This window comes from Zingiber officinale, chromosome 3A (assembly GCF_018446385.1).
Source record: "Zingiber officinale cultivar Zhangliang chromosome 3A, Zo_v1.1, whole genome shotgun sequence".
Classification (NCBI taxonomy): domain Eukaryota; kingdom Viridiplantae; phylum Streptophyta; class Magnoliopsida; order Zingiberales; family Zingiberaceae; genus Zingiber; species Zingiber officinale.
The window spans coordinates 135129086-135140172 of NC_055990.1; the positions used below are offsets into that span (position 1 = coordinate 135129086).

At 42.7% G+C, this 11087-nt stretch overlaps 1 protein-coding gene across 2 annotated transcripts; it reads right to left on the reverse strand.

Moving 5' to 3' along the window:
- Nucleotides 1–6539: 6539 nt before the first annotated feature.
- Nucleotides 6540–9635, reverse strand: LOC122052499 (probable beta-1,3-galactosyltransferase 2). Of its 2 annotated transcripts, none has more exons than XM_042614046.1 (11): nucleotides 9234–9635; nucleotides 8815–8911; nucleotides 8604–8668; nucleotides 8315–8526; nucleotides 8172–8235; nucleotides 7993–8065; nucleotides 7793–7913; nucleotides 7476–7563; nucleotides 7272–7397; nucleotides 7072–7181; nucleotides 6540–6975 (listed from the first exon to the last, which is right to left on the reverse strand). In XM_042614046.1, the coding sequence occupies exons 2-11, from the start codon at nucleotides 8902–8904 to the stop codon at nucleotides 6827–6829; spliced, it is 1098 nt and encodes a 365-aa protein (XP_042469980.1). In that variant the 5' UTR covers nucleotides 8905–8911; nucleotides 9234–9635; the 3' UTR covers nucleotides 6540–6826. The 2 variants fall into 2 exon arrangements, with proteins under 2 accessions (XP_042469980.1, XP_042469979.1); XM_042614045.1 differs by having other exon boundaries at nucleotides 9211–9634.
- Nucleotides 9636–11087: the final 1452 nt, after the last annotated feature.

Below are 11087 nucleotides of genomic sequence, written 5' to 3' on the forward strand. Positions count from 1 at the left end.
TTCATACCTATGGTGTAGGGCCGGCCAAGCCTTGGTCCATGGGTGGCCGACCCTAGCTTGAACCCAAGCTAAAGTGGCCGACCCTATTAAATTAAAAAAGAATTTTAATTTTAAAATTTTCTTATGTGAAAGATATAATTTATTGGAGAGATTAAAAATTAAAATATCTCTTTTATAAGGTTCTACAAAAGATTAAAGAAAGAGATTAAATCTCTTTCCTTATTTGTATATTGGAAAGATATTTTATTTTTCTCCTTTGTAAATTATTCACATGTTAAAAAATTAAAATTATAGAGATTTCTTTTTATCAACCATGAAGGGATTTTAAAAGGAAATTTTATTTTTTAAAATTTCTGAAGACAAATAAGGAATTTTTAATTGTTGATTGAAAATTACCTTGTTTGCTCTCCATGAGGTGGCCGGCCATGACATGTTTAATTGGGAAATTGTATTTTATTTTTCTTAATTAATTCATGTCGAGGAAAGTTAAGGAAATTTTATTGTAATTAAATTTCCTTATTTGCCGAAGCTAAGGATTATAAAAGAGGGGGTTTTGGGAGTCTTCAAGGTGAACAACCTCTATTATTTTCTCTCTCTTTTCTTCCTTGGTGTGGTCGGCCACTTCCTTTTCTCTTCTCTTCATCCTTTGTGGCCGAAACCTTCTTCCTTCTTGGAGATCAAGTGGTGGCTGGATTCTAGCTTGGAGAAGAATGAGAGAAAGCTTGCATCCCTTGGAGCATTGGTGGTGTTTTCTCTTCATCCTTGGAGGTGCTCTTGTTTTGGCCAAACCTTGCAAAGAGGAGAAGAAGGTGCTTTGGTGGTTTCTCATCTCGGAAGATCGTTGCCCACACAACGTCCGAGGTTAGAAGAGGAATACGGTAGAAGACCTAGAGGTTTTTGTTTGCAAAAGAAAAGGTATACTAGTATTTAATTTCCGCATCATACTAGTTTTATTCCTTTGTAAAAATACCAAATACAAGAGGCATGCGATTCTAGTATTTCGAATTTATTTTCGATGTTGTGTTCTTTTGTTTTTCTTTTCCTTGTGATTTGATTGTTCTTTTTGGTTGACCTAAAGTTATTTAAGGAAATTAAATATTAGCTTTCCTTAAAAGACTTTGTCTAGGCGGTGGTGGTTGTTCCTATATCCAAGAAGGCCATGTGCCTCGCCATGCAGTCCTGGAAGCCAATTTTGAAAATTAATATTTAATGGAATTAATAACCTAGGTGATTTAGATCGAACATGTTAAGTTCCGTAGGAGATCCAAGTCTAAACTTAAAAGATCAAATAAATTAAACTTTGGATCAAATGTGTTAAGTTCCGCAGGCGATCCAAGTTTAATTTAAAAGAACACATGGTAGCTAGGAAAAGGTTCAGACCTTTGTACAAAATTTTTGTACAGTGGAACCATTAGACTTTTCGAGTAGCAACCAACACCTTTCGCTGGATAAATTTTGGCCAAAGTCTTGGATAAGCACCTAAGTGATTGGGATTGATTTTGCCTCATTGGAGGCGCCTTCCATGCTTATGGAAGGTGCCCTCCAAGCATTTTATAAGGCAGTCTCGAGTGTGCATTGAAACAACCACAAGATACAAACTACTGCGCGCACATTTGAGCCTCCGACCACTCCCGATTCTTGCTATGACTCTACTGCGAAGCTGCTGAGCCCGACGACTACTCTGAGGAGTTATGATCACGCTCGGCAGATAAACTTCAACACAAAGTGCTATTATTTCTATCTTTGAAAGTGTTGGTAACATTTCTTTTTGTACTTAATTACTATAAAAGGACAAGTGTAGGGTGTTGCACTTGGTCTAACTTTTCTTGTACTCGATTCTCTCTTTTGAGGGTACTAGAAGAGGTTTTTAGTGGATTGCCCATCGATAGATCCGCGAGACCTAGGCCTTGGAGTAGGAGTCGTTGAAGGCTCCGAACCAAGTAAAAAATCGCTCGTGTTTTTCTGGTGCTTTCCTATTTACTTTCCGCTGCGTACTCGAGTTGTTAAAATCCATAAAAGAAGTATTTTGAAAACCACGTGATTCACTCCTCCTCTCACATGCGTCACGATCCAACACCAAGTGGGTGTGAAACCCGTGAGCTGAGCGACGAATGGGACATGTGCTGACTGAGGATCGATAAATAGTGTCGAGCGGATGCCAAGCAGGTGATCAAGTGAATGCAGAGTGAGCGACCAAAAAATGTCAAGTCGTACAAAGCAAACGACCGAGCAGAAGGCTAAGCGATACTGATCGATTGACTAAGAGAAGGCCGATCGGGCGATCAAAGGAATGTCGAATGGGTGCCAAGCCTGTGTGCTGGATAGATACAGAGCCTATGAGACTAAATGAGAATGGGAGCAGAACTCGTAGATAGAGCATGAATGGGAGCAAAGGCACCGTGAGCCGAGTCAGACGCAGATCCCAAGAGACTGAAAGCGACCGAGGCTCTACCGAGAGCAGAGCTTGTGGTTTAGGCGCGAACGTGAGCAAAGCAATCAGGCGGCTATGTTAATGTCAAGCAAGGAGGAAAGCAGGTATCAACCGAGCAACAAATGCGAGGCAAAGCGATGAGTGAGACGAGAGGGGCGAGTTCTGGGCAAAGCAGCAAGTGAGGCAAGAGCGGTGAGTGCTAGGCAGAGCGGTGATTGAGACGAGCCGTGAGTGCTGGGCAGAGCGACACTTGGGGAGAGTAATAAGTGCTAGGCAAAGAACCAAATCGGACTGACTAGTCATGCTCGATTGGTAGGTTGTTGGTCGCGAGAGCATTCTCGCTTATAACTCGCGCTAGAGCAAGAGTCTAGAGGCATAAGAGCATACTCACTTATAACTCGCACTGGACGAGAGTCTGGAATCCCGACCGGGAGGTCATTGGGAGTGAAGGTATACTCACTTATAACTCGCGCTGGGGCGAGAGTCTGGAGGCGTGAGAGCATGCTCACTTATAACTTGCACTCGGGCGAGAGTCTGGAATCCCGACTAGAAGGTCGTGGGTCGTGAGAGCATGCTCACTTATAAATCATGCTGGCGCAAGAGTCTGGAGCCAGATCGGGAAGTCGTTGGTCGTGAGAGCATGCTCACTTATAACTCGTACTAGGGCGAGAGTCTAGAATCCCAATTGGGAGGTTGTTGGTCGTGAGAGCATGCTCACTTATAACTTGCACTTGGGCAAGAGTCTGGAGCCCGACCAAGAGGTTGTTGGTCGTGAGAGCATGCTCACTTATAACTCACACTGGGACAAGAGTCTGAAATCCTGACTGGGAGGTTGTTGGTTGTGAGAGCATACTCACTTATAACTCGCACTAGGAAGAGAGTCTGAAATCCTGACTGGGAGGTCGTTGGTCATGAGAGCATGCTCACTTATAACTCACGCTAGGGCGAGAGTCTGGAGCCCGACTGGGAAGTCGTTGGTCGTGAGAGCATGCTCACTTATAACTCGCACTGGGGCGAGAGTCTGGAAGGCATAACCGAGAGGTTGTTGGCGATACTTCGATCCGAGACCGGAGGCGATACTTCGGTCCGAGACCGGTGGTGATTCGCTGGTCCGAGACTAGTAGCGATACTCCGGTCCGAGACCGGTGGCGATACTCTGGTCTGAGACCAGTGGCGATACTCCAGTCCGAGACTGGTGGTGATACTCTAGTCTGAGACCAGTGGCGACAACTCGACCCCGAACGGGGGAGATAAAAGATCTGATAAGCTGGTCCGAGCCAGTGAAGACTGCTCGTCCCTGAACGGGGAGATAAGCCTTGAAGTCCGTAGAAGCGGAGCCCGTAGCAATATGAGGGAGCAAAGCCTTTATCATACCTGATCATGGAGTGGTGTCGACCGGCTGAGGATCTAACCTGATCCCTCGACTCCCAAATGTCCGTGAAGTCGAGGAGAAAAATAGTGTCAATCCCTTGACTCCCAAATGTCCACAAAGCCAGGGAGAGAATAATCTGAGCCCTAACCATTAAAGGGAGTGAAACCCAAAGCAATATAAGGGTGCAGAGTCCGTAGCAATAGAAGGAAGCAGAGCATCGTGGGTGAAGGGAGCAGAGCTTGTAGACGTAAGAGGATGCAAAACAGGTGGAGAATGCAGAGCATATAGTAGTAATAGAGTGCAGCGCCTATAACAGTAAGAGGATGCAGAACCCATGGTGAAGGGTGCAGAGCCTATAACACACTTGATCGGAGAGCTGGGCCCCTAGTCCCTGATCGGAGAGTAAGGCCCCTAGCCTGTAATCAAAGAGCGAGGCCCCTAGATCTTGATCGGGAAGCTGTACTGTGAGTCACTGATCTGGAAGCTATGTCCCTAGTGTCTGATCGGGGAGTTGGGCCCCTAATGTATGATCGGGGAGCTGGGCCCTTAGTGTCCGATCAAATATCGAAGACCCTAGTTTTTGATCAAGGAACTAGGGTCTTACTTTCTTATCAGGGAGTTATAGTAGATCCTATAATCGTAAAAGACATCATAGCCCGTAATGTACTTGATCGAGGAGCCATGCCAACAGGCTGAGGGTTTGTCTCAACCCCTTGACTCTCGAATACCCATGGAGTTAAGGAAAAAATATAATGGAAAAATTAACCCGTCGGCCAACTGAATCTCTAACTCAATCCCTCGACTCCCGAATACCCATGGAGTGAGGGTAGAAGATAATATGTTCGTCAGGATCCTCTGAGACTGTGATAATGGCAGAGAACCTCCCGATGTCATCCATCTTCACATTCCAGAATAGGTGGAGAAGATTCCCACAGATGGCGCCACATTGATCATGTCCGGAATTTGAGTTAGACGGACCATTGGGTGAGGTGGATAGAATGTTAACTGAATCACGACGTCCCGAAGGGGGGTATGCTGAGATGACTTCTATGTTGACCAAGTCGTCAGAAATCTTCTAGTCAACGCTACCTGTAGCCAGCGACCGGGTTGACCGGGTCGCCTTGGTCCTTGGCACCCCGATGCTCGAGGCAGATCCAACGAATATGTAAGTAACAGACTAAGATGTATAATAATGAAATGCGTATAGAATATTCACGGAGAACATACCCTAGCCCAGGGGCGCCCTCGGATGGATTGATGAGCTGATTGGGACGCTGCTCGAGTTGTCGTGACCTGGAAGAGTAGGTGACTCTGAGCTAGATGAAGAGCTGGATCTGATGACGTGAAGCCGGACGCGGTGGCACGAAATCAGATGTGACATCGGCACGTAGACCGGGATATGACATCGGTACGTAGGACGGGATAAGACATCAGCACACAAGCCAGGATAAGACGTCGGCGTGCAGGCGGGACACGATGGTGGCACAAAGGCCGGAACATAAAAATATTACACAAGTCAAACGACTACAATGTTGAAATATAGCAAGGCACTAGATCATAATGGCGATAGCTGCGAGGGCTTAGAAGCCGAAGACGGATCCGATTGGCTAGGTCAAGCGGAATGCTGGCATGTCGTCAAACATGCGCTGCCAGATAGATCGAAAGGGCATGCGATAAGGATGGTCTGGAGGATAGCAACAGCCGTTGAAGATAGTGTCGCCTGGCTATGCTGTGCTGACCAGATGTGAGCGGCGTCGACCGCCGGAGGCAGTTGGTCGACTGTGGCGAGAAGGCGTACGGGCTACCGGCGTGTGTGAGGCGTGAGGAGGTGGGCACGACATGATGGAGGAAAGGGATAACACTCTCATACGGCAGAGACAACAACAGTGAGGGGGAGTCGGTGGTGGCGAGAAGGGCCACGAGACAGTGGCGTCTGAGATAGTACCAAGGCCGCGTGAGAGGAGGTCGACGAGAGGAGAATCGACCGGGGTCAGAGGTGAGGGAGTAAATGAGGTATCGGCTGGCGGGCGACGACAACAGCTCCGCGACGAGGGAAGCAGCGATGTGAGCTGTTGAACGACATCTTACCGGAGAGCGTGAGAGAAGAAGAGGCTCTTGAAGTCCTTGGTAGAGATGACGATGGGAGGAAGAAGGGGAGCGACGACAGGCATCGTCGAGGAGAGAAGCTTGAGAGGAAGTCGGCCACCTTCTTGGCGGCGGAGGAAAAACCACGAGAAAAGTCCCCTTCCCCTTGGTTCCCCCTCTCCTCTTAATCCCTAAATAGTGTAATGACCAAATTGCCCCTCTCATTCTCTCTAATTCCTTCCGGGAATATCGACATCAGTGTACTTGATATGACAAACTCAAAATAGATATCAATATGAAGGTGATGTGCCGAATATTGACAAAGTGTTTAGAAATACGCATGTCTTCTGATTTTTGAGTGATCCCTATGTAAGCTAATGAGCTTTTATTAATACAATTTACCTTCAAATAACAACAACAATCAAGCCTAATTCTATTAGATAGGGTCAACTATATGGATCCTTTTACCCCATTAAACTTTATCCCTTATTATATCATCATCTATATTTAAATAAATTTTATCTTATTTTAGTACCCATTAAACTTTATCTCTTATTATATCATCATATATATTTAAATAAATTTTATCTTATTTTATTATTATTAGTCTTAATACAATTTACTTTCATCTAAAAAAACATACACGCGACCTTCAAGGAACAACAATGATCAGTTATTGCATATGAAGCCCTTAACAAGAGTTACAAGATACAAGATGACCATCAAACATTTCCAAAGAATTAATACGGGAGAGCCCTATCGCTCCCCTCTCTCTATATCTATTTACCTCTTCTCCCTTAATGCTTTGGGGATCTTTTCATTTTATTACTCCAACGATCAATTCCCTCACTGAAAAAAGGAAATTCATAAACATAGCACATTCTGCATCAACCCCACATGTTGTGGTGCAAAGCAGGTTATTGCATAGGATGATTCTTTCAGAAGTCTGTGTTCCACAGAGTCTTCTCTCCTTCACCGCATCTTTGGTGAACCTCTTTGATCCTTTCAGCTGAGTTGCAGATGCCACTGCAGGCCCAGTCATATGAGGCAACACAGATGTTGCCTGCCTGGGCTTTCCATTCGCAATCTTTAATCATGTATCGTGAATGGATTAGACTACTGATCTAAATAAATCTTAAGCCTCTATTGAAATCTATGCACTGGAGTTAGCTATGTAACTTACCAGGCGGAGTACCGCAGCACAGTTTCCGATCATCAATGTGTTCGACATCAAGCCCAATGAACCATGACCCAAGTGAAACATCCTCATTTGCATACTTGTGAAGCAAATGCCTAATGATACAAGAATTAGATTAGTACAATCATATACAGTCTCAAAATTTTCTTAACGTGGTATGAAGTGATCAGAACAGTTAAACTTACTGATTCATGGATATGTAAGTAGCTAAGTCCTTTGATATGGCATATAGCTGACCAGAAGCATGCCGGAAGTACTTATTTCCGCCGTCCCCAAACTTCCAATACTCAGGTTCATGATATCTTACTCCCCTGCTCAATAGCAGCTATTAGGATTAATAGTTTCATTTACTTTCTTGACTATAAATATAGTGTAGAACATATGCTTACTTTTGAGCTAGGACTAGACCAGATTTCATGCATCCAATATATACCCGAGGCTTCAACCGATGCTTAGCCAGAGTGGCTCCAAGAGTTGCTGCCGTTTTTGAAGGTAGATGATACAACATAACACAATTTTACAAATCAAAAGATTATTAAAATGAAGTGAGAGGATTGAATCATTGATGTTTCTTGTTGAAGATATTCATGCACTTTCTCCACAATCATGTAACTGAGTTTATAAGTAGTATATTGTTTTGAATCCTCTCTTTGATTGGAACATTTAGATGATTTGGATGAAGAATGAAAAAGATAGTGATACTTACCAATATTTACATGGACATCATCATCTACTTTGATATAGAAATCTGCATCCCACATAGAGACGGCAGTTGCAAAATATATTTTTGTTTTGGCAGACAACTCAAGATAGCCTTCGACATGATCCTGGAAATTGGATGTAGAAGCAAAATGAGATCCAGAATAGTTTTTATTTTCTTATGAAAATCCAGGAGAAAAATCGAACCAGCCTCATGAAGTCACCATGCTTTCTATGTTCAGCTTCAATTGCCTTGTCCAAAATTCCACCAGATGTAGCACTGAGACAAATGAGAAACTTAAAATGAGTATGTTAAATGCTGATAAAAAGATTCACAATGGAAGAATTTACTAGAACATATTTCCTGATGAAGGCATGATACGGACCTGTGACCGATAACAAAGCGAACAATAATTCCTTTCTCTTCCTCCAGCTTCTTTCTTTTCTCACCTGAGAATTTGATGATCAGATGCAAGAAATTCACCATTTAGCAAGTAGCACATCAAATGTAGGCAGTACAACAACAAACCTTGAGGCATCCAAGTTGCGCGAACTGAATCTCTTCTCCGACGACTGCTAAATGCAGTGTTAATTCCCATGACCATGAGATATTTCCTCCTCCCAGCTGATTCAGTTGCCTTGAGAGTCTCTGACACTGGAGCACCATTAAGTATCGACTCCTGAGCAGCTCTGGCAGCTGACAATTCCATTTCTAAGTCTGATATGGTTTTATCTAGAGTCCTGCAACAAAAGAAATGTTCATATTTCAACTGTTCATCGAAACTGATCTATCTACAACAAAACCTTAGATTACTTACTGGATTACTTGCTGGGTATTTTCAACATTGTTGAGGATGTCTTTAGGCTGTTGCTTTGCATTATTCTGGAACACATGAAAAGAGAAAAAAAAAAGGGTACAATATAAAAGAAAATAATCAATGCACATCTTGGAGATGGAGATCTGGAAAGTTAGATCTGCTGTAATTTGGAAGGAAATTAAGAACACTTGGAAGTTTTAACACCACTTACTGGTCTCGGAACACAATCACTGGACACGAGATTGAGCTTATTGCCATCTGATGCTGTTGTTGTCCTAATGACGCCCTTGGCTTCAGGCATAGTCCAACTGCCACCAGAGAAAAATGTTTAAGTACAAGCATGATTTGATCAAAACTAGATGTAAACTCATCTCAAAGAAGTTCAGGTTTCAGAGGAATGGAGTTCTTATGAAATTTGAGAGAAGAGTTGCCAAATCAAGGTTTTGTAATGATAAAGAAAGAAAACTTGATACATACATGCATAGAATTCAGATAAGAAGGAATCTAAATCTAAAACTGGAATCTGTGAAAATGTTTTTTTTGATCAAATCCTGGAAAGAATGAACAGAAATTTATCAATGAAAAAAAAAGGAGCGGAAATCCGCACCTGGTGGTGAAGAGAAGACCTACACAGAAGCTTCCAAGGCAAAGCAAAAAGGTCCGCTTTTTCGAAACCATTCCCCTGGCCGACACCTCGCCGCCGCCGGCACCGCTTCCTCTCTTGAAGCTCGTAGCCATTCTCCCCCTTCTCCTCCGCCTCTTATCGCGCCGCCACAAGGACCCTCCAATCGCCAGTCCTCATCTCAACTCCCCGATAAAAATCCTACCTTTCTCACCACACTAATGAAACAGAAGAATCGCAGAGCAGCATCCGGAAGCAAAATTCAACAGCAGAGAGGCTAGAATTTGGTATTCAAAGGACTGGAAGATTGAGAGGAAAGATAAAAAATTGGATCTTGGAGGTGGAGTGCCTTCGGTTTTGGACTCTTGCGCTCCATTGGTGGTCTCTATCACTGTTGGGGGTGGACTATGGAGGAAGGAAAGGAGACCCAACAACCGGAGGAGAGGGAAAAGGGCCTGGGAACAAAAACAGTTTACCAAATTTCCTAATTCCTTTTTGTTATTTGTGGTGCAACAACAACTTGGCAATAATGGTACAAAGATCACAGAGTAATCTAAAGAAAGGAAGAGCAAAGATTACACAGCAACTTGGCGATTGCTTCACTTGCAAATTGGTAATAAGAGTCAGATTAAAGAATGGATAAATATGCTAAAATTTCTAACAAAAATTAATGTCATTACTAGGCACTTTGATTTAGAATGTTAAAGAGTTAAAAACAAAAATAGATTAATGAGAATATATTCAGCGGTAATTTACAAATTATTGGTGGATAGATACAATGATTGAGCTATTATATGGAACGTGGTTTTAATGTATTATTTAAGATTAGTGTTGTATGTCTTTGAGATTGTACAATGTCGGTGCGAAACTTACCGCTGCCAGTCGACACAGCAAGGCATTCCATGTTCCTGATGTTAATGCCCAGGAAGATGCCGGAGGGGAGAGGACTGACCCACGATATTCTTCCGTAATTGGACTATTGGGCTAGTGGAGGGCGGTTAGTGTACGCAGGATCAGACGTAGTGTGATTAGGAGGAGAGAGAACGAATGAGATTAATGCTCCTAATTCATAATTTTTAATACAAGCACAAATGTGATTAAGGAATGAGACGGCTAGTAGTGCATGTGCTAAATCCCTTTTCTGGCCTCCCATCGATATCATCAACGTCAAAATCACGGCCACTCTATTCTTAATTCTATTTTTTCTCCCGCTTTCTTCTTCATCTGCCCGCGTTTCCTTTCTCTTTCTTTCCTCCGCAGTGTATTTGGTTTTTCACCCTTATCGGCGCTGTAGGGCATAAAAGTCTTTTCCAAGTACACAAATGGTCCTCGCTTTTGCACTCCCATGCGCTGGACGGTGCTCTACCAACCACAGAAGCCACCCTTCTTTCAGTCGTTTCACCATTTATTTATAATTTTTAAGATAATTTAATTTTCTTTCTCTGATATATTTAGAGTAACTTAATTATATAAAATTCTATACTTAAATATTTTATATTTGTACGTATCAATTTTAAATTTAATAATATAATTAATTTTTTTTCTTAATTTTCACGTAATATCATAGTTATGTTTTTTTTTATCTAATTTTTTTTTTCTGCTATCACTCCGTTATTATTTCCTATTATTATTATCGTCTCCTACTACTATTGTCAATTTCGACGTCAACATTTTTTTCTTTCAATTTCAGCGTCAACGTTCTATCCTACTGATTTCGACATCGACACTTTTTTCTACCGATTTTGACGCCGGTGCTCTTTTTTTGTCGATTTTGTCGTCGACATTCTTTTCTATCGATTTTGACGTTGACGTCCTATGCTGTCGATTTTAGTACCGACACTCTTTTCTTCCAATTTCGATGT